Here is a 27,851-nt window from a genome sequence, read left to right as displayed (position 1 = left end):
TTAAATACAAATATTTAACAGTTTTGACTTTTTTTTAACATGGGCTACAATAGTTGACTAGAAGTGATAGGAAGCAGATTTTTCTGAACGTAATATTTGTTAAGATTTCTGTTTATATGAATAGTAAGTATTCTTGGGTGTATCTTTTTACTTATACATTTGTATGTTTGAGCTTTTGGAAACAGCATATATAGCTATGCCTTTTACTTTCATGCTCTTTGGTATTCTAGATTTTATAAATTTTTTTTTTTTTTTTTTTTTTTTTTAGTTTTAGGACACAATATTTATGTGGTGCTGAGAATCAAATCCAATGCCTCTGACATGCTAGGTAAGCGCTCTACCACTGAGCCACAGCCCCTGATATTCTAGATTTTAACAGTGTATTGTGATTACAGACATTTATAGAAGCCCTTTGGCCATCTTTTTTATATTCTATCACATTTTCTGTGCTTTCCTCCCCACTATTGGGGAGGGGGTTAATTTTGCTTTTTCACTATTGATTTGGAAGTTTTATATTTCAACTTCGTGGGTTTTCTGTTACTTTATGTTCTTGGTTAAAAATTTTAACATTGTCAGTTGAGAGAAACCACATTGCACAGGTAACTAAAAATGAAAAATTTACTAAAAGGTGGCTATTTAAAAGGAGGTAAGAGAATACTCTTGGACACACTGTAGCATCTTTGGAAAGTAGACCACTCCATAGGGCCAAGGGAGAGGGTATACAAAAAAGGATAAGCACCTCCTCATCAGGCCAGTTTAAACCACAGGGGAGAGGTGAAGCTGTCACAGGAGCATGTAGCCCTCTTGGCCAAGAAACTTGCAAGTGGTGGTGGAACATGAGGGCAGGAACCAGGGCTGAACTGTGAGGGGTAATGAGGTGAACGAGAACATGCTCCTAGGTCGGCAGAACCCTGGAGAACCTACCTCAGCAGAGGAGCTGCTCCAGCCTCGAGGTGTCCTTCCATTGCTTTTGGAAAAGCCCAGCAGAAAGACCCTGGACAGAGACTTTGATTTGAAGCTGAAGGTAATAAGTCAGTATCTAACCCACACTTGGTTTTATATTTTTAGAACCAATTATAAATCCCTTTAGCTCCCTAAATTCTCTAAGGATTTGGACATTAAATTACCAGCCAGGTGTTAGAAAACAGTGGAACTAAAAAAAAAAAAAAAGTCTTTGGTTGCTTACTGCTATGGTTTGTATAAAAGTCCCAAAGGTCCACGTGTAAGAAGTGTGGTCCCAGGCCTGTGGCACTATTTGGGAGATGCTGGAATTTCCCACTGGCTCTACCTCTTAGTCTTCCAGTTTGGGAATGTGTCCTTGAAGGGGGTATTGAGACCCCAGCCTCTTATTATCATGTCCAAACAATGAAGTGAGTGGCTTGGCCACATGCCCCACCGGGCAATCATGGGCTGAAACCTCCAGCTCTATGCCTAGATGAACTTTTTAAGAGCTGATTATCTCAGGTGGTTAAAATAATGGAAAGCCAATTTAAAAAAAAAAAAAGTATTAAAGTAATCAAGACTTAGGTTTACCAACTACTTACAGGTATTTTTGCTCCCCTATAGCCACTTCTGCCCTAATGACATTTTCTTTCTTGTGTCCAGTTACTAGTTTTATCCATGTTTTGTTTCATAATTTTTGCCTGTGAGCTTCCCTTTAGTGACAAATCTGCTGTATCAGTCTCCCTGGAAGTGAAGGGCAACCTTAAGGACCAGTTTTGTAGTTGACTTAATATGATCTTAATAGGACTCCAGGTTCTAAACCAATTTTTTAGTCTTGGGGATTTCTACACCAAGTTGGTGGTATGTAATTTCAGACCTTATGTTCCTGTGCTAATTGGTGTCTGTCTTCTGATGAGACATAACTTTTCAGGCTCTTTACCCTCTCACATAGGGCCCATAGACTTGCCTCCTGTCTGACATAAGCTAACAATTCTGGTTTCCTTTAACTCATCCTTGATTCTGTACTGCTTTGCTTTTCCGATCATCATGCGGAATTTTACCTGTTAGGAAGAAGAGTAAGCTTTCATTTGTCTGCCACCTTGATCAGTAGTTGCTTTAGTGATTCTAATATTTAACATGTAATGATAAATTCCCTTATACTACTTGGTGCTTTACCATTTTCAAGATACTTGTTTATTTAGGGAACAATTACAATGTCATGAAGTAGACAGCATCGACATCGTTTCTCATATTATGAAAATCTGTCATTCAAAAATAGAAATCTCAGCGGAAACTAATTTTTATTGTATATCTACTTAACAGTCTTAAGAAGAGGGTGGAAAACCAAGTAGCTTAAAATTCAGTTTCAATGAAACTGAAACAGTTTCATTGACAGTTGCTTAATAAGATACTTAGTAAACATTTTTAGTTTAGCATTTTTCATTGTAACAGTAGATAGTTGGTGGGAAGAGGACCTTTCAGCATGGGCTGGCTTAGTGGAGGAGAGAAGTTTGGATGACTCAATTAACAGACCATCTGCTCAGGATAATGTAGCTGAAATCAGATTAAGTTTAAAAGGCAATTTATAAATTATGTGATCTCCTGTTTAGAACATTGCCTGAGTTAACAGAGAAGAGGATGTGACCTTGACAACTGCTCTAAGAATATCAGGGCAAGTCTATGTGGTTTTACAGAGTTTGAAATGCATAAGAGGCACTTGTTTAAGTAGACAATTTACATATTTTGCTTTTAATGTTATTTAAGTAAACTACCCATCTCTTGGAATGGTGGAACAGAATTCCCAAACTTGTCTGATACACAAAAAGCTCCTTTTCCTTTGGCAGTGCCATTCCTCAGCAGCCTTTAGCACTCTGCCAAGAAAGTTCAGACTCAGACCTAGGTTTAGAACTTGGCCCTAGGTTCCCCGCCACCAGAGTACTTAGGTATATCACTGTAACACAGAGTCAAAGGTCCAGGCACACAAGCACCACAAGTTACAAACAGGGCTTTGGCAGTGCTAGCTCTTGGCAGTTTGGGGTCACTTTTTATATCCAGAAAAGTGTCCTCCCTTGGTCAATAACTGCCCAGGAATACTGGTAGCTCCTCTAGGACTTCTTCCAGCCTGATTTTAGGGACAGGACACTTTCTAGCAAGACCTAAATCAGATGTGCATAATTATCCACCAAAAGTGAAAAAAAAAATCACTACTGAGGTTTTGATGCTAATTAGACACAAATATCCCTATTTCTTTCTGGATTTGAACAAATCCAATTGCAGTAGTTCTTTCCATAATTCCTGTTTCTTCCTAATACTGTCTGGCCATGCAGATAAATTTAACACAGTATTTACTTTCATCAAATGGCAAACTGTACATATATACACACATTCTGACACATGAGCGATGTTGCTACTCATCCTCAGCTTCTGGGCTGTCCATCTGGAGTCAACTCATACCTGCAAGGCAGTTGGGTTTGGACTTGTGTTAGGTCCACAATACCTGCTCATTACTAACGGTTGGCCTCTACAGAGCCAGCAGCAACTCTCTCCAAGTTGGCCAGCCAAGAATAAGGGTAGTTAACAAGGGTCTGATAGGTTAATGAGACATGGAGTTAGTGAAGCCTGAATTAAAGGTGTTAGTAGTTTGTCTGTCTTCTTGCTACTGAAAAGGGAAGAACTTTGGAGAGAGAGTGGGCACCTGAGACAGTGTCTTGAAGAACAGTGATAAACGAAAGAGCATACTCACCATTGTGAGAAGCCCTTAATCAGATCTTCTTTTGATAAGTCTATCAGCACCTAAACAACCGAAAATAATTATTTCTCTCCAAAAACACTGCATGAGTCCATCATAAAATTTCCTTGGACTCTTAGGCATTCAAAATGGACCTTCTCGAGAGGGACAATACAGACAGTGAACTTACTGTCCTGGGGAAAGACAAGTGCCTGTACTTTAGGAATTTCAGGTCATGTTTTCAAGTTTATATATGAATTTATAAAAAGAAAACCTGCCTCATCTGTAAAAATGAAGATAATACCATCTACTTTATAGAATTGGCCTCTAAAGAGGCGAGTATAGAGTACTTATTTGAATGTAACACTATGAAATACTGTACACATACCATTTTGGGGGCCTTTCCTTGGGAGTATATTTCTTCCACTTTAGGTAAATATATTGTGCAAAGCTTGTATCTTATCACAGTACTTATTACTGTAGTAGATGTTCAAATTCTTGGGTAGTACTGAGTTTGATAGATTCTTGTTAAAATAGTGTTTATCATATGAATTTATATTTCTATATTATTTAATTTCAGTGGACTCAAGTTAGAGTACTGGGAGGAACCTAGTACCAAGAACCCTTCTTGTACTTACTTTTCCTAACTCTTTCCTTCTGTGTGAGCCAAGTGGCCTACTATTTTTTACTGCAACATCGAGTGACCTCTTCTTTACTTCTTCCATGGGAACAAAAAATTCAAATCTTTAGGAAGAAAAAAAAAACCACATCAGTCATTTTTGTTGAAAATCTGAAGTGTTTTATCCACTTCCCTAGTAAAGCAGGAGCCGTAGACTATGAGGAGCATATTGGTTCCTAGGTACTCAGTGCATGGGTAATCAGAATCCTGGAAGTGTTCTGAGGCTGTGTGCCTTTCAGACTACTGTGGTTTGGAGTTTATGACCCATTTGTCTAATTCTACTTTGGCTTTACTCTTAGTTGCCTTTCCCCACTCTGAACCTGCTCAACCTCTTTCCAAGCTGTTTGCTCAGACCATCTAAGGGATAGGTTGCTGAAGAGTTAGGCTTTTTCAAGCTACATGTAAAATAGTGACTGTAGAGTAGGGCAGAGGAGTCTATGTATGAACTTTGTAATCCTAAGACAGCCCTTACTTCTAGAGCAGAGTGCTAAGTCTGCCTTTTAGATAATCCAGGCATAATTTTGAGAAATTTACTATTGATTGTTTTAAAAGTCAAGTCTTTTCTGTATTCCTATGTAGCATTTGTGACATCCTTCTATAATTGAGTTCATCAGTAGAGCCACACAAGTAAGAGATTGATACAAAGTATGGATCTTTAACATGGCCCAAAGAGAACTCAGTCCTCTTAAATGAGTCATTATTGATCAGGAATAGAGGGAATCATAATTAAGAGGTTATAGCATCTTCCTAAGCTGGCTAGAAATGGCTTTTCTCAGGATTCTGAAGCAAACGAGACATTGGTTTTAGTACTTTGAGGATTATCAAGAATAAAAACACTTGAAATCAGACTTGCTACCACTAACCCATCAAAAGTAAGAAACATGATTAGAGTCTGCCTAATCTTTTCTGTCCCCAGGAACATGAGTGGACAAGCCTTTGCAGAGAAAGGGAGGAGTCCTTCATCTAACACCTCTGCTGTTTGCAGGAGGGAAGAGAAGCCAAAGAGCTCTGGAGGAAACATTAGGTCTAGCTAGCATGCAGTTAAAAATGTCCCCCCCCCCCCCGAATACTTATTTGGCAGTAAAAGGATTTGAATCTTTTTAAAGAGAGGAGGGCTGGGGTTGTAGCCCAGTGGTTGAGCAATTGCCTCGAATGCTTGAGGCACTGGGTTCCACCCTCGGACACAATACCTTTATTTTTTAATGTACTATCTACAACAACAAAATTATTGTGAAACATTCAATAATCAGGAATGCTTCAGTCTCTCAGGGCAGCCTTTGTGATAAATGGCCCACGTTGTCCTTTCCCTGCTAGAAAGCATACGAAAGCTTCATGCAGTCGGACCATGTTGTATTGCCCAGCCCTGGCAGGCTGCCTGGGACACACACAATACACAAGTGGATGAGGCACTCTAGGATGGCTGAGGGCCCACTCACGTCTCATCAAACAGAGGTTCCAGGGTCTTCCTCTTCACGGAGGTCTTCTTCCGACTTGCCCACCTCCTTTCTGGCAGCAAGTAGATGCGGACATAGGGATCTGCTCCACTGCTGGTGCACGGCGTCAGGTTTCTGATTTGTAGAGAAGAGAGGCCCCTGAAAAGACTCATTTGGGAGAAAGCGTACTGGCTGCTTAGCTTGGATGGTTGGGGTAGAGAACCCTCTATAGTCTAGATGACTAGAGACATTTAGAAGACAAGACACCAGGTGTATTTTGAAAATATGAATTTTTGTGGTACAGCAAGTACTTTGTATCCAAGGGAATTATACTAGCTATCAGTCACCCCCAGACAGTTTTGTAGTAGTCATGTCCGAGCAAACCTCTGAGACCATCAGCCCCAAAGAATGACCATCCAAGTGCTCTTTTGAGGATTCTCTTCATTCACAGCACACAAGACTTCAATTCTCATCTCTTCCCAATATATTACTTCTCCACCTGGGAACCTCACACCCTGGCCCCCACTTTAGTTTGTGGCCACCTGATGCCTCTAAAGAATCCTCCTACCTGCATCTGTTGATGAGCACCCTGAGGCAGCGCCGCAGACACACGTAGTGAACTGTGAGCTGAATCTCGCCAAGCCGCCGCTGCCCGCAGTCCCCACCTCTGTGAAGAAAGGGTTTGTCACCTCTCTTATCATTAAAGTGTTGGCCCTCTCCCCTAAGACAGAGATACATATCCTACTTGGGGAACACAGAGCCCTGTTGGTTAATCTCAGGAATGTTCCATCTAGCGTCAACATTTATCCTACTTTGCAGTAGGAAGAGTGTCTCTGCCTTTGTCATGATTCCTGGGGGACTTTGGTAAATCTTTTATGGTGGTAAGTTCCATCTTGTGGGGCTATTGTGAAGATTGAATTAAATCTCATAAGGCCATGGTAAAGAGTAAGTGACTACCAGTTACGTAATTCTATACTTCATGCTTTTTGTATCATCCCAGTGTGACTCTTTAGAATTCAGGAAATGTTTCTGCTGGAAAGGTCCTTAACTGAAGGCCAGTATCTGTTGTCCAGTTAGAGTAACTAGAGCCATAACTGGCTCATTCCCTGTGTCATGCTGCCTCTAGTATAGATGTGTTGTGGAAAACCAGAACTTGCACAGGTGTGTAAGTTCATATCTACTCTTCCATCCAGGGAGATATTTTTCATGCAGGTGATTTTAGAAGAGATTAAGCAGAGGTGCATACTCAATGTAGAGGCTGTTATCTGTCAGGTCAAAGCAGGAAGAGGCCAGGGAGTTGAGCGAGGACATGCTGGGAGCTAGTCCCGTGGGTGGCCATGCGAATGGGGAGGTGGGGCATTTCATGGGCCTGGGTGACTTGATGGGCCCCGGAGAGTGGGGGCCTGGGACAGTCAAGAAGACGGTGGTTGAGCTCTTCTTCTTCCCTGGGGGCTCACAGAGCCCTTTGGCACTGTCCTTGCCTTTGGGCTCTGGGCCTGTCTCTTGGGGCTCGGGGACAGTACTGGTGGTGGTTGTGGCGTTCTTGGGTGCCTCCTTGGTGTTTGAAGAAGGGTCTGGGGGACATGGCAGATCTGTAGGGCCTTCTCCTTGGGGTGGGGCATTGGGACTGTGGTCGGTGGCCACCTTCTTGATGAACAGAGGGCCTTTCTTTAGTGCTTCGGGTCCTGTGTAGGGGCTCCCCAGCTCCCGTTCCTCCACACGCAAGAACTAGAAGCAGATGATAAGATGGTTATGGCTGGGCCTACCAATCAACTTCAGCTATTGTGTTTCTCCTTCCCCTCATCAAGACCCTAGGGAATTCCATTTCCAGAAATAAACATGGTAATCCAAATATGTTGAAAAGCCATTATGCCAGAATAAAATGAAACATCCTTTTAAATGCATAGCCAAATTTATAAGTAATTCTTTAAGTGAAAGACAGTGAAAAGTAAAATACAAAAGTTAAGCTTTCCTTGGGTCAATGTGAGATCCTGAAGGTGGTTTCTGTGGAAAAGGTAGAATAATAATAATATACTCTAGGTTTTTGTTTGTTTTTTTTGGTAGGGGGGTGGTGGTGGTAGAGGAGTTGTAACTTATTGGCCTATCCTCAGATTTATTTTGAGTTCATTTATTTTACCCATGGGTTTTGATACCCAAAGTAAAGAAAATAACAAATGAATCCAGACTTGTAATGCTTCTGAGGTACCCAGTGGCAACAAAACTTCCTTGGGAGGAACAGCCAGCCTTAATGCAGGCCATTGTCAATTAGAGAAATGAGTCATTATGGAAATGTAGCAGCAGATCAGTGTCCCAGACCTTCCAGATGATAGAATGAACAATGTTTGCCAATGACTAAAGATGGAATATAGACACAGAGATAAAATACAATAAAAAAGGTAGATTTGGAAGAGAAAATTAGAAAACTCACCACTGAAATAAACAGGTCGAACAGTAAACTAGGCATAGCCAAAGAAAATTTGTGATCAAGAAGGTAGAATGTAGCACTATGAGATGGGAAAGAGAAGATGAGAACAAGGGTTACGGAGGATAGTTGTAAAGGTTCAATGCAGAAGTTCTAGGAGGGATTGAAAAATAGGGAAGAGGCAGTATTTGAAGGAATATCAGCTGACAATATTCCAAGAGATGAAAACCAAATCCATTTCCTGGCATCTTCAGCACAGAGTAGTTTCTTCATGCTGGGACAGTTCACCTTGCTCCACCCCCATCCCCCAGGCTGAGGGGCTTACCCGAAGCACCAGCCTCATGGAGATGAGACTGTCCAGGCCAGAGTGGTCCAGCTGAAAGCGCTGCTCCAGGGTGAGGTCGGCATAGGGGAGGATCTGGCATAGCGGGAACTCCAGCACTCCCAGAGCGCACTCCTGGTCATCATCTAGCACCTGGGCCAGTTAGAGGGGGAACTAAATCCACCTATACCACGACCAAGTCTGAGCTGTGTAGCTACTGGCATCTGGTCCCTGCCTGCAAGTGCTCCAAGCTAGTCAGGTGGCCAGGGCCATCGGGCTTTAGAGACCATGGGCTGAGCTGCTCCACAATGGAATGTCCAAGCAGGGCCCAAAATCCCTCAGCTCCTCAATTTCTTGTCCATGAAATCTTGAGCAAATCATTGATTTAGCCTCTATCTCCTCATGGGTGAAATAAAGACACTCTTCCCCAGATCTTTTGTGAAGATTAAATGAAAAAAAAAAAAATTGAAGTCTGCCATTATCAATGACAGGGACAGCCTCCTCCACAATGACCTTAGGCACCCGCCTGGAGGAGGAGACTGAGGCCTTGGAGGGCCTCAGTCTCCTTTCCCTCACAGGCCCTGACTCACTGCCAGAACCGCTGGATGTGCATGTCAGACTCGCAACCTCTTAACTGTTCCAGGAGCCCAGCTTCAAGCACACCTTCAGGCGGAGGTGCTCAGCTGCCACACTGTGCACAAAGAAGGAGAACACCTGGCTCCACACCGGGTCCTTGTTGTGGGGACAGATCTGGGAACAGAAGGAGGAGAGAGCAGAGATATTGGCACCTGCTGCTTTCAGTCTGGCCCCAGAGATCAGATATCACATGCTGTAGTGGGGGACTGCACAAGGACCACACAGCCAGATTCAAAATGCTGACAGTGCTCTGCAGGGGACTAAAAACTCATCATGAAGGCTCACTGAGCCCAGAGCTGACAGAATTCCTGGTGCTGGGGTAAAGGACACAGGCTGTAGGGCCAGGCCAAGCTTGAACCCCAATTCTGCTGCTTTGTACAATTGCTCTTGGGAAAGTCCTCAGCTTCAGCTATAAAACTATTTTGTGAGGTTATCATGAGGACTAAAGAGCCTACTAAGCCCTCAGTGTAGGGGAATTTCTTCCTTTCTGCCTCCCTCCCTGAGGGCTGGGGCCCCACTTCCTTGGCCCAGGCCTAAGCATCCGCTGTCTTACCTTACTTGTATGCGTCTTCTTGCCTACAGTCAGCTTCACATAGGAAGAAGGGTCTCTGCTGACCTTGTTCTGTGAGGAGGCAAACCCACAGCATTCAGGGTAGTGCTGTCAGGGTCATCTTGAGACACCACCCCCGTCAGTGGCTCCTGGGGTAACCAACTGCTTCCCTTTGAGAGAGGACTGCCCTGTGCTCCCAGGCCCTCTGGGCAGCAGTTACTATGCGAGCACCAGGATAGGACTGGCCTCAGGAGAGGCTTGATTACAGACTAGAGGCCCAAGCTGGCTTGATGAGCACAGGCCCGTATTCCCTGGGGCTATGGAAACAGATGGTGAAGTCATGTTCCAGTCCTCACAGACCCAGGCAATAACCTTCTGGATCCCATTTATAAAAGGGCAATAAAAGCTACTGACATCAGTCATCAGGGGACTCAGATGACAAATAGGGGCAAGTTGCTTAGTCCATGCTTGGTACAAGGTGGATCCATGGAATGGTCCCCTTGTTGTCCCCAGACTGTATGCACAGAATGGTGCAGAAGATAAGCTGTGGTTACTTTCCAGGGTGGGGGAGGCCGTAATTTGCCCTTGCTTTGCACATCCACACTTACCCTGGCAAACCTGGAGAGTTTTTTGGCTCTATATTCACCATTCAGGTAGTCGAAAGGGTTTCTCTGCAGCACCAGAAGAAATGGAGTTAAAGCAACACATAAACTTTTGGAAGTAATAGACACAAAGCAGGGTGTGTGTGACACTGAAAACGTCACCACTCACCGGCAGGTTGCAGGCATTCTCCAAGAAGACCACAAGGATGGCAGTGGAGAGGCCACCATGGTCCTACAAAAAGTTACAGGCTCTCACTGGGTGTCCCCAGCAGCAGGACACACCTGCTGGTTTTGCAGATGACACAGCAAAAAGAAGCCAACCCTTACCCTCCAGACCAACTGTAAGATCTCTCATGGCCTAGCTTTTTGTTGAGGATAAGAATACAACAAACGGCAGCATGACAGATTCAAGTTAGACACAAAGGTGATTTCCCTGTTGACCTGGGATGACGGGCATTGACACAGAGCTCTTGACCTCGACTTCCCTAAACATGACTGAGATGCTTAGAAGCTTGTATGCTAAGAGATTAGGGGCTTCCCTGGGTGGAGAGAGGGGGCTGAGCAAGAAGTAAGGGGCTTCATCTCCTCCTTGCCTCTTCCTGCACACAGCCTGCACATATCCTGTACCCCCTCCTGCTAGGGAGCCTGTGACACCCCACACTCACCTCAGTCATAGCGTCCTGGTCAGTGAGCAGTGACAGCCACTCTAGCCGCAGGTGCAGCCGCCCACTGTTTGTATCATTCAGGACAAACCACTGTGAGGTGGGGTGGGAGAGGGAAGTTCAGAAAGAGGGCCAGGGAGAGGCTACTGACCCTTTTTGGAACACTCAGTCATGGGCTCCAGGAAAAGATGCCAACCCAGACATGGGCTCAGCAGGAGTGTGGGCAGACAGGTTCCAGGAGGGCAAGTGGTACTCAGCATGGACAGACCCACCCTGCAATGGCATCTCCCCTGCTGGGATCCTCACTCTGGACATTTCCCAGGGAAGCTTCTTCTAACCCAGGCCCTGGGTTTCCCTGGAGCCACCTGTGCCTTACCCAGCTCTTGTCCCCAAGAATGGGGTGTATGCAGCCAGCACAGAAGGCCCCATTTCCCAGGACAACCTGCCAGGGCTGCCTTTGGGAAGTGGGCCACCGCCCCCCACCAGGAACTGTGGCACCACTTTACCTCATCCACCACTCTGTTTGTCATGACATCCCCCAGGCAGATCTGCAGGCTGGAACACACAGGGAGAGGGGGTCAGCACAAAGGAGGAGCGCAGAGAGGGCCTGGAGGCCCATCTTGGAATCTACCTGGGGCCGTTAAGTCAGATCTTTTTCATCCCAAAAAAATCAATGGGATGTCAAACTTCCATTCAAGTGAAGGAAGGACTAGCTGACCACTGGGCACATGGTACCCAGGGAGGCAGGTGCCTCCCAGACAAAGGGGCTGCTGGACATGTTGCCTCTGGACCTCTCAGCAGCAGGGCTACTGGCATTTTGAATGTGATGATTCTTTATTGTGCAAAATTGCCCATTCGTCACAGGGATTTAGCCTCCCTGGCCTGTGCACGCTGCTCAGTGCTGCAAGCACCACTCCCAGTCACCTTAACAGAATGCCCTCTGATTTGGAAACTGCCCCCAGGTACCCTGCAAGGGCTAAGATTGTGTGAGAGGTGGTGACTCCCACAGTACAGCGTCCCCTCGCTCACTCGCTCAGCCACATACAGCATGAGCCACAAACCACTCCTCTAATTTGCAACATTGAAACTGCAACTGTTTCATTAAGATGGAAAATATGACAGGCAACACCTGTGGGTGAGCCGTTTCTTAGCTGTCAGGCTGTCTCCCATTTGGTTTTATTTCCACTTTTTATAATGACATATTCATGGAATCAAGCACGGGGGCAAGGTGTGAGACTAGAAACTCCCTTCTTTGCCTCTGGCCTGGAGGCGAGCAGTGCCAGCAGTTTCCAGGCTCCTCTGCACATGTGAACACATTCGGGTCCTCTGGATCGCATGACATAGCACTTCCCTACCTACGAATTGGGTATCAACCAGCACATAGATGTTACTTTTTTTTTTTTTTTTGGTACTGGGGAGTGAACCGGGGATGTTTAACCACTGAGCCACCTCCCTAGCCCTTTTTATCTTGAGGCAGTATATCTCACTAAGTTGCTTGGGGCCTTGCTAAACTGCTGAGACTGACGCTGAATTTGTGATCCTCCTGCCTTAACTTCCTGAGGAACTGGGATTATAAGCATGTAACACCACACCTGTTACTTTGTTTTTAAAAGTACAGAATACTCTGACATTTGGCAATGGCGACTTACTCATTTGAACATTCGGCCAGTGCCCAGGGACTGGACATCCATTCATGTTTCCAGGGTGAGGAGGGGGTGTGTTCTGCTACCACAAATACTTACGCAATAGCATTTTGAGTACTAATGCTTTTATTTTGTAGGAGATTCCTGGACATGGAACTGCCTGACCCAAAGACATGTAAATCTGAAGGTCTGATGGCCAGTCCCACCCCAGCCATTTCAACCTTCCTAGAATCCCGAGGGAGTGGCCAGGGTTCTTTGGAACTGGATCCCTTGTCATCCATGCCAGCCTTGCCCTCTGCTCCAAGTGGGGACTCTGGGTACATTGTCAGGAGGGCAGAAAGCAGAGCCCATCATGCAAAATACTTGGGGTTCTCTCTGGCCTGCCCCAGGGTTTAGGTCAGGGGTGGAGACTTGAGAGACATCCAGGAAAGTGAGTGGCAGAACTGTGGTTGGTGGGACAGGCTGCCTGGCATAGTCACCATGTCAGAGAGGGTTGCAGGTCAGTAAGCAATGAGAGTAGGGGTGCCTGGGTCCTCATAGGCTCAGCCCACAGCCCCAGACAGGGGAGGTCCAAGGCCCAGTTCTACCCTCCTCACCTGCCAAGGAAGTCATCCCTGTCCGTGTCCTCGTCATACAGGTCCACCTCCAGGTCCTGCCCAGGGACTTCATACACCATGAACTGAAAGGAGAGAGGTGTCCTGACCAATAGGTCGCGACTGATCCATCAGCCCTTACGACCTGAGGGAGCCAAATCCCAGCCTGGTGCGCAGGCAGGTTCCTGGCCTTTTAATTGCCTCAGAACCCCACCCACAAGGAGGAAAGGATGCCCCTCACACAGGGTGGAGGAGGCTAGAGAACATGAACAAACCGGGGCAGTGGCTGCTATCCACTCTGCCTTGGGCCTGTGGGTTCCGGAGCACTTGCCCATCACACTCCCTTGGCCCCATGGCTGTGGCACCCCAGGACACTGATCCACCCTTTATCACTCTGTTTCCCTGCCTTGGCCCATTGGTGACAGCACACAGATGGCTGGTTGTGAGGGGAAGTTGGAGAGGGCACCAAGGTGGCAGCCCTGGAATGTGAAATTGGAGGGGCCTTCGAGGTCTTAACAGACTGTGGGTCCACCCTTCAAGTAGCAGGGACTGTGGGTGGACCTAATGAAGGACTTCAGGTTCCTGATGTGTGGCTCTAGCAGGGAAGGCTGGGGTGTGGGCAGAACTGCCTGCCTGAGGGTCTTTTTTTTGAGAATTTCCAACAAAGCTAATTCTGGTAGGGAAAGAAGATAGGGGGATTTGCCCGCAGGCTGAAAATACGGGACCAGGGCAGCCCACCTCCAGAGGCCTGGTGGATATGGTCAGGAATCACACCAACCTGCCTGCCCATCTCCAAGTCCCATGGCTGGCCAGAGCTTCTCCACAGGGCAAGGCCCCACCTTGACTGTGCCCAGCCAGCCCAGATGAAACCTCTAGACACCCAGGACTGTCAAAAGAGGCCAAGGAGACCCTTACCTCAAATACCTCATTCCAGATGGGGTTCAGGTTTTTGTAGATGGTCCTGCTCCGGAAATGCTGCAAGCCGATGCTCACCTTGGCATAGGGGTCTGATTTGCCTCCAAGCCCCAGGAAGCTGTCCTTTGCGGACAGCTGCTCAGCTTCCAGCAAGTAGACTCTGATCACCCCCTGGAAAATGCCCCAGCCCAGGGCTCACAGCTGCTTCCTGGGCTGCATCAGCCATCAAGGCCCAGGAAAGCAGGGCCACAGTCATCAGAGATCACTACCCCCCCCAGCTCACCTGCTCCATGGTCTGGATGGGGAGGTGGAAGCCAGAGACAGCAATGAGCTGGCCAAAGCCACACAACAAGTGATGGTAGGACCTCAGGCTCTCCCAGTGCACCAGCAGGTTCTACTGTGTCTCTGACCCTCCCACCCACCCTGCCTCCAAACTGCCACATGGAGGGCTATTCAAATGCACCCATTTCCTGTCCTGTACCAACAATCATGTTGCCTCAGGAGCTTCCTCCTTCCCATCAGCCCTCTTCACGTAACCTGCATATAGACTGCGTCCTAACATCATTTCTTCTCCACACCCAGTGGAGCATCCTGTGGGCACTGCCTGCTGCTGGTAGGAAGTCCCTCTACTCATTAAGGCCCCACACCAAGTGTCAGCTACCACACCCTGGGCCATGCCACAGCACAGAGCTCTTCTGCACACTCATAGAGGGATGTTCAAAAAGAAATGAAAACTAAAACACTCTTAATAACAAACAGCACAGGAAATCCGAAAAGAACAATTCACAGGGCTTGAGGTCTGCCGCCATCCTGGAACTACTTCTTTAGAAATAGCAGTAAATACATATGCATTTTCCCCTTGACCCACATTTTCCCTTTGTTCCCATATCTGGGAACCTATCCCAAAGGCATGCCGGCAAAAATATAGGATGATGCCTGCACAAGGCTATTCACTGCACTGTATCTGTAACAGCAAAAGTCCAGACACATGACCTAACTGTTCATCAAGGGGTGAACCAGCTTCAGTACATTCCCACAGTGAAGAGCCTCCCAGCAGCTGTGAAGGAATGAGGGCGGTCTCCATGCTGCCATTGTTGAGATTTCCACGACCCAGTGAGTGACAAAAACAAGGTAGGGAAACTACAGTAGGCTACCATCTTCCCAAGAAAGGGGACTATGAAGATAATCAAATATATGCACATATGACCGTATATATCTATCTATTCTTACTGAAAACCAAGGAAAAATAATGGCAGGATAAACCATTAGTTATAGGAACTGGAGGGAACAAGAGGTAGAAGTTGAATTTCTTAAAATATAATTTGGTTTTATATAGGACTTTAGAAACACACAACTATTTGCATAATTGTAAAAGGAAATTAAGGTAACAATTAAGTTGTAAAAGATAGACTGAAACAAACAAATGTAAACATTTGTGGCCAATGGAACTATTCCAAGGGAGTCTAAAATGTAGTAGTGTGACTACTCGTACATCCCAAGTGGGACATACTCTAAGGACAACAAGTCTTTAGTAATTGTGATATGGGAGGAGGCATTCGTATTGTTACTTGGGGACCATCACACATACAGTGCAGGCCACACCAGTGTGCCACCATGGGAAGAGGACACATGAGCTGTATCCCCAGCCAGCCTGGGTTTTCTGGGATCCCCCCCCCCGCCGACTCAGCAGATGTGTGCCTCATTCAGCGAGAAGGCCATGCTCTTACCTGGTGCCGAGGGTAAGAATGGGTGCTTTCCCCTCTCTTGGGGTCCTGACTCCCAGCCACCAGGAGTTCAGGCCCACAGCCAAGGCACCTTTCTGTAGAGACTGTCCCCAAGGGCGTCCTGAGCTGGACCCAGGATGGGGAGACAATGTGGCTCAGTGCACCAGATCAACCAAGACTCTTCCTCAGTAGGCCCAAAGGTTCTTCCTGACCCAAACTGACAGAGTCCAGGGACCTCCTGGGGTGTCATGGAAATGGCTGCACACAGTCCTCAACACAAGCCACAGGGGGTGCCAGGAGCACAGAAGAGAATGTGCCTGGGCTCTGCCCCTCCCTGGATGGTAAAATGACTTCAGGCAAAGTCATCCCACCTCCTGGCCTCAGTCTCCACCCTATGAAATGGGATGCCAGCCCTCGAAGGGTGGAAATTGGGATCAGTATCTGAGAATGCATTTCAGGACACCTCCCCAGCCGCCCAGGTGTCCCTCCACACTGATGCTGCGGCCAGCACCAGGTACTCACTCACACAGGGCAAAGGGAAGCGCAGGTTGGTCACATCCAGGCCCTTCTTCACAGGCACAGTCACTCGGTTGGGCAGCACCAGGTGGGCAGCAATGAGGTCCTCCAGCAGGCTGTCCGACACTTCACTAGGGTATCAGGCATGACAACTATAGCAGGGTAACACTCCCTCCCCATGCCACCTGTCCCTCCACCCAGCCTCAGCACTGGAACCGACAGCCCAGCTTGGTGTGAGCCCTAACAGGCAGCCTGATCCCTTCCCACCTGGATGGAGGTGGCTATCCATTTTGACAAACCCTGACATTCTGTCCCAAATAGCAGCCCTCCCCCCTGCACCCCCTGGCACCTGCCGCCCCAGTCCTGCTTTGTTCTCTGGATGGCCAAGAACAGACCCTGGGGACTGAGTATGACCTCAGCTCAACTGCCCCCTAGTTGTGTGACCTTAGGCATATCACCCGCCTCTGTGCACCTGGGTTCCCTCATCTCTAGGAGGTTGGCTAGCAATGCCAGCCTCCTTGAGTAGCTGTAGGGGAGGAGACGTGTGCGGTGCCTGGACCACAGAAACACTACGCAAGAGCTGGCTACTGTAGCCCTCTGCTGCCTGGCTTGCCCCTGTTCTCATTATAACCCACCTTGTTCTCTCCCAAACAGGGACATAGGGACAGGAGGGACACACAGTGAGTGCTCAACAAATGTTGTTTGAATGAAAGAAGTGCTTAACCTGGCCAGTCCCTGTCCCTCCTTCCTCCGGAGGCGTGTCTGAGGGGCTGGAGCCTTCCTCTGCACCTCACCAGGGGCCTGGGACCTCCAGACCAGCCCCTCCTCACCAGCCTCCGCTGTGACAGCCAGCCCCTCCTGTGCCTGAGTTCATGACCACAGTCATGAGGCCACCTGGACTTCTCGCCACAGACATGGGCTAGGGAGGGGCTGGCTTGAAGAATGAAGAGGATACCTGGATGTGCCCAATCCCAGTATATGGTCACCACATCCCCAAATGCTCTCCCAGGGACCTCGAGTCAGAGGAACCAGGCTTCCCTTTTACTGACAACAGGCCCAGAGAAGTGAAATAGCCTGTCCACAGTCACAAATTTGCTAAGTGACAGAGCCAAGAGCTAGCTGGCCTGGGCTCCTCTCTCACTAGTCCCTGTGGTCTCCAGAACACCTCATCTGATCAGAGCCCCAGGACAGGGACCTGAATGCCCCTCGGCCCAACACTGAGTAAAGCACTTCTTGACTCTGTGTGTGTGTGTGTGTGTGTGTGTGTGTGTGTCTGTCTGTCTGTCTTCTGGGCACAGCCCTGTCAGCCTCGGCCCACACCTACGGAGGCTCTCTCTGTGGAAGGGAGGGCTCAAGGCTGTCCCTCTCGCCCCAGTCCTCATGCATGGAACAGGAGGGTGGGCACATCCTTGTGCAGCTCCCGGCACTGACAGCAGAACCCTGTGCCTCCACTGGGGACCTCCCTGGAGGTTCCCAGGCACTTACTTGATGCCTGGTGCATCCAGCAGGTTGGTCAAGCCTGTCCAGTTGATCTGCAGATGCTACAGGGGCAGGAGGAGGCTGTTAGGCAACAAGGAGCTGAGAACCTCTTCCAAGTACCTCACACCTGCCTGAACAGAGAGCCCAGCCTGCCAGGGTTGCCCCCTGTGGGCAGGTCAGATGGGCAAGGGCACCTCCCTGACCTGCTCGGGCCTTAGCTCAGGATGAAGCCAGGGCTGCCAGCCTGCTGCCTCCTGCCAAGACCCACCACAGGGGGAAGCCTGCCCATTCGGCTGCAGGCTGCCTGGCCTTGGAGAGCCGAGTTTGTGAGCTCTTCTTCAGACCACCTGTGTGCCCCCTCTGGGCTTTGTCTCTTGGTAGGACCAAGTCTGGCTCCTCAGGCTGCTAGAGGATTAAGCGAGGCAGAAGCATGAGGGCCTAGGCCTGGGGGGGGGGCTATAGCAATGTCCATTCTTGGGCTCCAACCCAAAGGCTCTGCTCAGGAGCATCTCTGCCCCTGTCCCCGGGGCTCACCGGCTTTTGAAGGAAGAACACGGTGACAGCTCCCACGAAGGGCTTGTCCACCAGGAGGGGCTCCAGGATGACCCGCAGGGTGCCCTGCAACTGGATGGGCACAGAGGCTGAGAAAGCAGGTCTTCTTTCTTCTGGTTTGCTGCACTCGGCCGAGGTCATTTCCTACCTTGTTCCATGTCCATATCAGGACCACTTACCCCAGGCCACCTGCTGTCACAGCAGGGACTACACTGGGTGTGCAGGAGCCTGGACATAGCAGCGACTCTTGTGCCAGCCACCAAGGCCACAGACTGACCCCTGACCACTTTCTGTGTTGTGCTAACCACTCCAGGAGCAGGGACGCAATGTCACTGCGCGTTCTTGGGGTGACATCGCCACCTCCTGCTCTCACCTGGATGTCTAAGCGATGGTTCTTCATCACTCCAGAATGCCTCTCTCCCCCAGGCAGCTGGAGCCGCCCAGGGACTTTGCAACCTGAGGCAGGTTGTGCAGCCCTGAGGCAGAGCTGGGGCTGAAGCCCAGCACCACTTCCTGGCCATGTGACCCTGGGCCTGAGGTTTCTTCAGCCCCCAGCCTGTGTTTGGTTCCTCACCACCTTTTGCAGCCTGCTCCCGCCTGAGCTGGCTCCTGCCTTCCAGGTACTTTTTTCTGTCCCTAGGGGCTGGAACAGAGGCAGTCATGTGGCTCCACCCACCTGAATCCCATTCACGCCTGCGTGTATCTTCTGCAGCTCCACACTGATCTCACAGTCCCCGATGTAGCTGAAATGGACAGGGAGAAGGAAGAATGGAGAGGAGGCAAGTCCACCTGCTCAGAGAGGTCTGGAAACTTGCCCAGTGTTGCACAGCCTGATCCCTGGCTGCTGGCCACCAAATCTAAGCTATGTCACTTGCCATACAGCCTCCCCTACAGCCTCAGCCTTCCTTGGTTCTGTTTAGACCCTAATCCAGGTCCAGATCAGGAGAGGTAGCCCCTTAGTCCCCTGCATCTTGGTATCCTGGGTATGTCCCCACCTCTAACCTTGAGGACAATGACTCTGAATATCACCTTGCCCCATGACACCCAAAGATGGAAAGAATCAGCTCTTGGTAAACACACCGCTCCTCTCCACTACTATGTGCCCCTGCCCCATTTCTGCACAGGTCTCTTTCCAGAAGCAGCCCCAGTGCTTACATCAAGCCACTGCCCAGGGTGTGGCGGGGGCGATGGAGGTGGGCAAAGGTGACAAGGCCTCAGGCTGCAAGAACAGGAGCCCAGGACAAGTGCTCTTGAGGGTAAAGATCAGGAGACTATTAAAGGTCCGAGGACTAAGGGGGATGACAGAGTAGCTGTCACACACCTGCAGGTCACAGGCAGAGGAGCCTGACATCACAAGTCAGAAATGCTGAGTGGGGCAGGCAGAATGTGCAGACAGGGGCTCTGGGTACTGCCTGGGAGGCTGGGTGGGTTAGATGGCATTGAGGGGCTCCAACTATTCATACAGGCTCTCATGGCAGAGCCTCAAGAGCCAGGAGCATCTGGTTGCCTGGAGACCAAATCCCTAAAGAGGGGTGGGTGGCCCCAGAATTGGCTCCCATCTCCCTAGCATGCTCTCAGGGCCAGCTTCTGGGCAAAGGTCGGAAAATGAGAGACACTGGGAAGGAAGGGCGATCACTCTGGGACTCAGGAGTTGTTCAAAGCATAACTCAAATCTCACCACCTGCAGGAAGACACCCTGGATGGAGCCTCCCTTGATCCTGACTCAAGCCCCTTATGAACCTCACTTGAAAGAGGTGCCTGGGTCCCGCCTGCTAACCTAGCTGCTTATGAGACTTTGCATCCTCCTGGCCTCCAGCTGGCCTTTCTCAATCCATGCTCAGAACTCCCTGGGCTTCCCTCCCTGGTTCTCTGCATCCTGAGGCAGCTGGTCTGATCCTCTAGGTGATCCCAGCTCGGCTTCCTTGTTATCCAGAATGAGCCAGGGGGTGGGAGAAGCCAGGACTGGGCTGTGGGCCCAGAGAATGGCAGCTCCCCCAGGACCAGTCATTCTTCCATCCATTTTTCCTGATACTTCTCCCCTTGTGCCCCAGCACAACAAGGGGTTCTATAGCCCAAATCAGAGAGTAGACATGCCACTGCATCTTCCAACTGGCTGCTCCCACAGAGTTTCCCTGTCCCTGGAAGCCCCCACCTGGCACGAGGGCTCACCATATCTGCAGGTCCAAGGTGACCTGTCTTCGGTTGCATTTGTTAGTGTGTGCCTTGACACCGTTCACCCTGGGGCACTGGAAGAGATGGCAGACAGGAAGGTCAGTAGGTTCTCAAAGCAGGGATGGCCACAAGCCCCTGCCCACAAGCCGCTGTGCTCCTGGGTTGAGGCGCGCGCACGCACACACACACACACACACACACACACACACACACACACAGAAACCCACCTGCAGCTGAGATACTCCTCCCTTGAAGGTGTCCCCTCCTTTGTCTCCTGTCACGGCTATTTATTGAGCGTCTACCCTGCACAGCCCTGGACTGGGAGAAAGCAAGGAGCAAGAGGGACCGCCTACAGTCCAGCCCAGGAGACAAATAGGGCAGGGAGGGGCCACAGGAGGAGCAGCCCTGCTGTCCTGAGGCATCTGGGACTTCAGGACCTTCTGACCAGATTGGGCGGGGCTAACGTAGGCTCCTGGAGGGGGAAGCATTTAAGCTAAGTCTGGCGAGTGAGTTGGCCCCATAGAGGAAAGGGAAGGGGGCAGGATCCTTGGTGAGGGATCCGATCCTGAGGATTCAAGTGCACTGCTACAGAGCCTTGGGCCCTTGGCTCTGAGCCAAGACCTTGGTTCCCAAGTAACTTTCCTTCTGCTTTCAGCTCCACCTGCTCAGACTCTTCTGTCCAGCAGTCTGGTTATTACTAATCAAGGGTAAAACAAATTTCATTTGAATCTTAATTAATGATGTTCATGCTGGGTTAGGGGTAAAGTTCACCAATATCTATTTAGTTTGAAATGCATTTTTTTTAAATGAGTAGACAGTCATAAAAACAGTGAAATTATGGCATTTGCCGGTAAATGGATGGAACTGGAGGCTATCATGCTAAACGAAATAAGCCAATCCCAAAAAACCAAAGGGGAAATGTTCTCCCTGATATGTGGATGCTGACTCACAATTGTGGGGGGTGGAGTATACCAGATTGCATGGGGTAGGCGGTGTGGGAGGATGAGAATGGGAAAGACAGTGGAATAAATTGGACATAACTTTCCTGTGTTCATATATGAATACACAACCAGTGTAGCTCCACATCATGTACAACCACAAGAATGTGAAGTTATACTCCATGTATGTATATGTGTCAAAATACACTCTACTGTCATGTATATCTAAAAAGAACAAATAAAGATATGTAGAGAGATAGATGCATGGATATGTAATAAATAAAATATAGCCAAAGATTACCATCTGCACAATTTGGATGGTAGGTACATGATGTTCACTGAATAGCTTTAAAAATTTTTTTTTGTTTGAAATTTTTCATAAGAAAATATTGCAGAAAAAAATTCAATCAGTACCACTAGAGAAGATTCATTAACTTTTGACTTGCTCCACAAAAAGTGGAATTTACAAATGCACTGACCTATGGAATGGTTCTGAGTATGGAGAAGAAGAAAAAAAAAAGGAGAAAAATGTATTATAGGACATATTAGACAAGTTCACTAAAAATGTCATATGGTTTTTCCAGAGTCTGTGATAAGTGTGATTTGTCAGCTTTTTAAAATGTGTAACATGCTCCAATTTATTTTCTTATTCTTTCTCCTATTTATTTATTGTTTAATAAATTTTAATTATTTATTTTTTTTATGTGGTGCTTAGGATTGAACCCAGGACCTCACAGGTACTAGGCGAGTGCTCTACTGCTGAGCCACAACCCCAGCCCTCCTATTTATTTAATATTCACTTTACCCCTATTTTGCATTTTTGATTCTACATTCCTTTTCTTCAAGAGAGTCCCCAGTACTATGGAAGCCTCAAACGGCACAGCCCTGGGCCCTGCCTTGCCTCAGTGGAAGCCTGTGTTGGAAGAGGGTGCTGAGACTAAGCAGCCATCCAGGGCCTGCTGGGGGCCAAGAGGTTGGGAGGGGCTTACCTGGTACCTACAAAAGCTTGGCCAGCCCCAAAGACCCACATCCACAGAGCCAGGTCTCAGGGAGAAATGACTGCCTGGAGGCCTCTGCCATGAAGACCTACTCTGTGCCAACAGGGCTCACAGCCAGGTGAGGAGCACCAGGCTAGAATTGACCTCCACAACGCAGGGCACTGCCACCAGCCACATAGAGCCATACCAAGGCCAGGCCTGCCATATGTGCCTCACGACCACCTTAAGAAGTGGCTCTTTTCCTTTCAGACATGAAGAAACTGGAGCTCAGAGAGGTTTAGTCCTTAGTCCAAGTGCAGAGGGAGCTGGGCACAGACTTGATCTTCCCTGGCATGGGGAAGATCATTCCTTAGGATGACTTGCCCCAGCACCACGTCCCCAGACGCCCAGTCAGAGGAGTGGCCTGGTGGGGCAGGCTCTGCAGTCAGCAGAGAGGACTCTCAGGTCTCCTGCCTGCTGAATTAGTCACATGCCAACTCAGCGCTTCCTCCCAGAAGTCCCCCAGCCCCCGCGCCAGCCCTCGCCCCTCCACCTCTGAACCCCTGAACCCAGGTGCTCGACCACCCTGCGCGCACTGCCTTGGTTCCCGTACTAGCTCGTCTGTCCCCTGTAGGCAGGTGTGGCGCATGCGCTCCATAGCACCGAACACAGCGCATGCTCAGTAAGCTGTGTGTGAGCCAAGCAACCCTGGGCCAAGCTGGTGCTGGCAGAGCCCGGGGGCCTAAACCAGAATCTCTGCGGGTCAGGCAGCCTCCTCTGCCCCGTTCTCCAGGGCTGGCAGGCTGGCCTGCTCTGAAACCAGCATACTCCAGGGCTGGCTGAATGCCAGCACCTCTGATTTACTGAGTGGTGGATGTCATGACAGCGATGATCCAAATAAGACTCGCCTCGGTGGGCTCTTTGGGGTGGGAGGAATGGGGTCCAGAGGGTGAAACTGGAAACCTGGTCTAGACCCGGGATGTGATGTTAGGTGTGCTGAACACAAACCTCTTTGGCCACGGACCATTTTATCCTGGGATCCCTGTTGGTCTTCACAGAGTTGTGGGGGCTTCCAACCAAATGCCAGGACCAACCAGGGCATCAAACTGCTTTATGTACTATCACAGACCATGAGGTTAGCATGGCTTGCCCATCATGAATCTGTCTGGCACCACAACTTTTTTTTTTTTTTTTTTTTTTTTTTGGTATCAGGGATTGAACCCAGGGTTGCTTAACCTGGCTCTTTTTTCAACTTTGAGACAGGGTCTCACTAAGTTGCTTAGGGCCTCACTAAGTTGCTGAGGCTGGCTTTGAACTTGAGATCCTCCTGCCTCAGTCTCCCTAGATGCTAGGATTGCAGGCATGCTTCACCATGCCCGGCATGTTTTAAACATTTTTGCGAGAGGAACAACTTCTCACTTCCCCCTTCTGCTTCTGAGACGTAGCTTCCTGGGAACCTGTAGATATGGCAGCACAAGGACTGGGGGTGAAGGCTATAAACTGAGGCTGATGCTGGGAATTGCATATTGTGGGGGTCGCCCCTCTCCAAGGTCCAGTAGGATCTTTACAGTCAAGTGACCAGGGAGTGGGAAGCAGGAAAAGAGGAGACAGAAAAGACTTCCTAGCAAGTCCAGGCTGGCCTCCCTGAGACAACACCCACCTTCTGTCCAAAGTAGAGCTTGGTGAAGGTGAAGGTCCTCAGGTGGGCACTCTTTTCCCGGATCTTGGGTTCAAGTTTCTCCCGAAACTTGTTCTCCATGATCATGCTGAGGTAGGGCCAGATCTGGGCGATGATCTGTGAGGACAGGAAGAGGCCTTCGGTGGTCAGGTATATGCCCCTGACTAGAGACCCGCACCTGCCCAGGACAAGGTCCTGATTGTCTACAGCCCTGTCCCAGGGGTAGGGGCCCCATGGTTCCTATGCTGCAGCACCCACTCCCCTGCCTGCCCACCCATCTGTCTGCCTGTCATCTTTCCCTCAGACATCTGATAACTACAGCCATGGTTTCCACTCTTCTGCAGGCAGCAGGACCCCAAGGTTTGGGGGACATTCTGCAGAGCCCCATGGAAATACTCATCCACTAAATCTAATTACATTTTAGCACAGAGCTAAAGGGCTTCATGTTATCTCATTCTACACCGTGGTTTACACAAAGAGTGAGCAGATGACAGAGGTATGGGGGAAAATATTACAGAAAAAAAAAAGAGTTAAACTGTTTCCCCGGGGAATTTTTATTTCCTGCAGTCAGAAAAGGCAGCCTTTTTCTGATTCTGCAGCAGAAATGGCTCCTGGTACTGGTCTGAGAACACACAGGTGGGACCAAGTTCCCCTTGAAGTCGTTACCTTATATAACCATAATGCATTCATGCATCATTTGAAAATTTCTCAATTCCACTATAACCTTACAGAATCCCCATTGAATCTTCGGCCTTTGTTGACCAAAATGTCCTTACACAGCACGTGAGTGCACTGTTAGAGCATTTAAAACTAACCTATAGACTATTTGGGCTTCACCCCTCATGTCCTCTTCCTATACTAGCGGGAGGACAGGTGGAGATGGCAGGTGGAGGTGGTGGCGGTGATAGGGAGGGGCTTGGAGGGGCTGGGTGACTGTTTTCTGTTGGGGCAGCAGCCTCTCGCCGCCCTGCCTGTTGGGCTTGGGCCTTAATTTAAAGATGGACCTCCTTCCCATGCCCCCCTTCCAAACCCATAACTGGAGGAGCCTCAAGTTATGAGATTTGCAGAGGACTGTTGAAAGTCCTGGTTCTTTCTGTGGGCTGGTCCCAGCTTCCTGCAGTGCTGGTCTGTCACTCTCTGGTGCCTCTGGAGTGCAGCCTAGAATGAAGTCTACCTCCCCATGGTAAGGATCAGGATGGGCCTCATCCCAATAGCCCTTTACCTCCAATGCCTCTTGAGGCCTGACCTTCAGACATGCAGCAGTCCAGGGCGTGGCTAACACACACACAGAGGACCTCTACAAGGCTTGCTCCAGAGGCCCCAGGCACTGCATTAATCCACAGAAACCTTGCCTCTCCTCCAAAGGCAGAAACCTGTTCCCTCTGAATTTTACCCAGAGGCTGGGGTGGGGCGTGGGGAGAGTTTTGATGCACTCTGAAATGACATTTCTAGTAATATAAAACACCAGCCTTAGATCAACAACTATCAGGAAGTTCTTTCTTATACCTAACCTAAGTTCCTCCTGCTACTGGCTAAGTCTTCTCCCAGAACAAAGGCAAGGGCTGTATTAAGTCCAGTGTCTGGAGACTTGAGGTGAGGACTGCAGTGGGCCTTCACAAGTTTGGGCAGCTCAGGTAGAAGAGGGACTCAGGTTTCTCATCTGTAAAGTGGGGCTCCTTGCAGGGAGGTTAGAAGGCGACCCTCAGGGCATCTGGCAGTAGTGCCCAAAGGAAGTCACCTAGATGATCTAACAGCAATCATAACAATGACGTCAGTGAAGGAGTAGTTACTCCCATTTTATGGATAAGGAAACCAGCTCAGAGAAGTGAGTCAAACTTCTCAAGGTTGCACAGCCACTGTGATGGTGTATCTGGCCTGAAAACCAGGTGAAATCCAGAGCTGTTGTCTACCTATGTCTGCCTCTCCCTGCCAAAGTGCTGATCTTGTCAGGGAGTCGGGGAAGGGTCAGACTTTTCTCTATACTATTTTCTGATGTGCCCATGTATTAATCTTAGACTTTTTCTTAAAGATAAGAAAACCATCCTGGTGAATGAAGAAAGAGGAGGTTGCTACCCCAGCAGCAGAGGGGACACCTTTGTCCCTCCAGAGCAAGGGAACTGCTGGACCTGAGGTCTTTGTCTCAGCCCCACCCACCTCCCGGCTGCAGCAAGTGACAGGCTGCAGCAGGTGACAGGCTGCAGCGAGGACCAGGCACAGGGAGTCCACCCGCCCGGCCCTGCCCACGGCCTTACCTTATTGGCCCACTCGACCCGCTCCACGTCCGGGAAGTGGATCTAGGAACAGAAGCCCCCAGGGCAGTTTAGACTGGAGCTGCGCGCCCCGCCCTGGGAACCAGGTGCGTGGCTGTGTCGCCCTGCTGTGGCCTGGCAGGTTCCCCCAGTGCACCCAGGCGCTTCCTCCCCGCCCACCTCCCCTAGGTCGCAAGGGCGCGCTCTCAGCATCCATTGGACACCCTGCCCTGGCCACTCAGGGCGGCCCTGCCTTCAGGGAGCGCACCCTCTGGTCTGGCAGGTGGTAACCAACAGCACCTAGGCGGGCACCGATTTCGCAGTAGAGGCTGGTTCCTGGGGCAGATGGCACGCTTGTGGGTGGCTCTAGACCTGCAGCAAGCCTGGGAGGATCCCTGCAGTTCCACCCCTCTCCTGGCCCCCAGCCCAGCCCCCAGCCCTGCCTCCAGCCCTGCCCCCAGCCTGGCGGGAAGAGGCCAGGAGCTGGGGGGCGGGGTCTGGAAACTTGTCTTTTGCATATGCAAATAAGCCCCGCCTTCCCTGCCAACACGGGACCACCCCCTCCATAACACCCAGATTTGCTCCTTGGCAAACTCTATCCTGTTACTTGTTTTAGTGACACAAGCTATACATAGTTTCTGGAGCAAAGTTAAGCAATGCATGAATTAACTAAGCAAGAGGAAAAAAAGGTTTTAGGGAAAGCCACCCTCCGGGGATGACCTCCTTAAGGGGTTGACGTTTCACTGGCAACTGGGGAGGGGGTATGGGGAGGCTTGTACTCTCTCCCTGACCTGGGTTTCCAGGAACCCCACCAAAGTTGCCCCTTCCCCAGCAGCCTCTGGTTACAGCTTCCTCCAGGGCACAAGCCCCATCCTCTCTGCCCGCGCTGTGTGGAGTCCTGAGTGAGCCCCAGTGGGGGGCGGGGGTGGGAGGGCAGAGGGGCTAGGTGGAGTGACAGCTCTGCTGGCCTTTGCATGACATGATATGGAGAGCCCTTAACCCCCTCCTTGCAGGAGTCTCAGGAGCCACATCTGTCCCCAGCTTCCCCAGGAGAGAAGGAGGTCTGAGTGTGTGCACGCAGGGCACCTGGCCCAAAAATGTGGAGCAGGAAAATGCTGGCATTGGCCGTGCACATGGCAGTCCCCGAGCATGTGGCCAGCTGGGGATCAGACTCACCATGAGCCTGTGCCACTTCCTCTGGTGGAGAAAGGGCCTGCCCTCCCTTCCCCAAGGCCCAGAAGACACTATCCTCTAAGTGCCAGGCTGTGGGATGGTTTTGGGATTTGCCCTGAAGGCCCACCCTCAGGACAGAGCCATGCAGTTCTCTTAAGAGCACAGTTTTTAACTGCCTTGGAAATCAGAGAAGGTCAGAGGAGCCCAATGCTTTTCAGACTCTGGGACAGCACGCCATTTTCCCTGCTTGCTTCAGGTTCCCAGCT

The 27,851-nt window shown here is 49.5% G+C and overlaps 1 protein-coding gene and 1 long non-coding RNA gene across 2 annotated transcripts in view; one reads left to right on the top strand and one right to left on the bottom strand.

The window, feature by feature from the left end:
- The first annotated feature begins 6 nt into the window (after positions 1-6).
- Positions 7-17,561, top strand: LOC308653235. Its single transcript, XR_014023024.1, has 3 exons — positions 7-328; positions 900-1,024; positions 17,022-17,561. It is a non-coding gene; the product is annotated as an uncharacterized lncRNA (long non-coding RNA).
- Positions 3,302-27,851, bottom strand: part of ESYT3 (extended synaptotagmin 3) — a 40,176-nt gene continuing 15,626 nt past the window's right edge. Inside the window, exons 2-23 of the mRNA XM_081301824.1 lie at positions 26,416-26,457; positions 24,146-24,280; positions 20,568-20,644; positions 19,075-19,141; positions 18,381-18,470; positions 17,853-17,908; positions 16,378-16,498; positions 14,128-14,298; positions 13,216-13,298; positions 11,483-11,531; positions 10,980-11,069; positions 10,484-10,546; positions 10,321-10,383; positions 9,716-9,784; positions 9,190-9,276; positions 8,530-8,679; positions 7,029-7,510; positions 6,351-6,449; positions 5,786-5,917; positions 4,309-4,414; positions 3,686-3,735; positions 3,302-3,396 (exon numbers count right to left, since the gene is read on the bottom strand). Coding sequence (XP_081157950.1) covers positions 3,360-3,396; positions 3,686-3,735; positions 4,309-4,414; positions 5,786-5,917; positions 6,351-6,449; positions 7,029-7,510; positions 8,530-8,679; positions 9,190-9,276; positions 9,716-9,784; positions 10,321-10,383; positions 10,484-10,546; positions 10,980-11,069; positions 11,483-11,531; positions 13,216-13,298; positions 14,128-14,298; positions 16,378-16,498; positions 17,853-17,908; positions 18,381-18,470; positions 19,075-19,141; positions 20,568-20,644; positions 24,146-24,280; positions 26,416-26,457 — 2,319 coding nt within the window. The 3' untranslated portion in view covers positions 3,302-3,359. The remainder of the gene's footprint in view (positions 3,397-3,685; positions 3,736-4,308; positions 4,415-5,785; positions 5,918-6,350; positions 6,450-7,028; positions 7,511-8,529; positions 8,680-9,189; positions 9,277-9,715; positions 9,785-10,320; positions 10,384-10,483; positions 10,547-10,979; positions 11,070-11,482; positions 11,532-13,215; positions 13,299-14,127; positions 14,299-16,377; positions 16,499-17,852; positions 17,909-18,380; positions 18,471-19,074; positions 19,142-20,567; positions 20,645-24,145; positions 24,281-26,415; positions 26,458-27,851) is intronic.

Source organism: Spermophilus citellus (assembly GCF_964194105.1).
Source record: "Spermophilus citellus genome assembly, chromosome: 7".
Classification (NCBI taxonomy): domain Eukaryota; kingdom Metazoa; phylum Chordata; class Mammalia; order Rodentia; family Sciuridae; genus Spermophilus; species Spermophilus citellus.
Note: the sequence above shows the minus strand (reverse complement) of the source record. Positions and strands in the feature narration are given on the sequence as shown.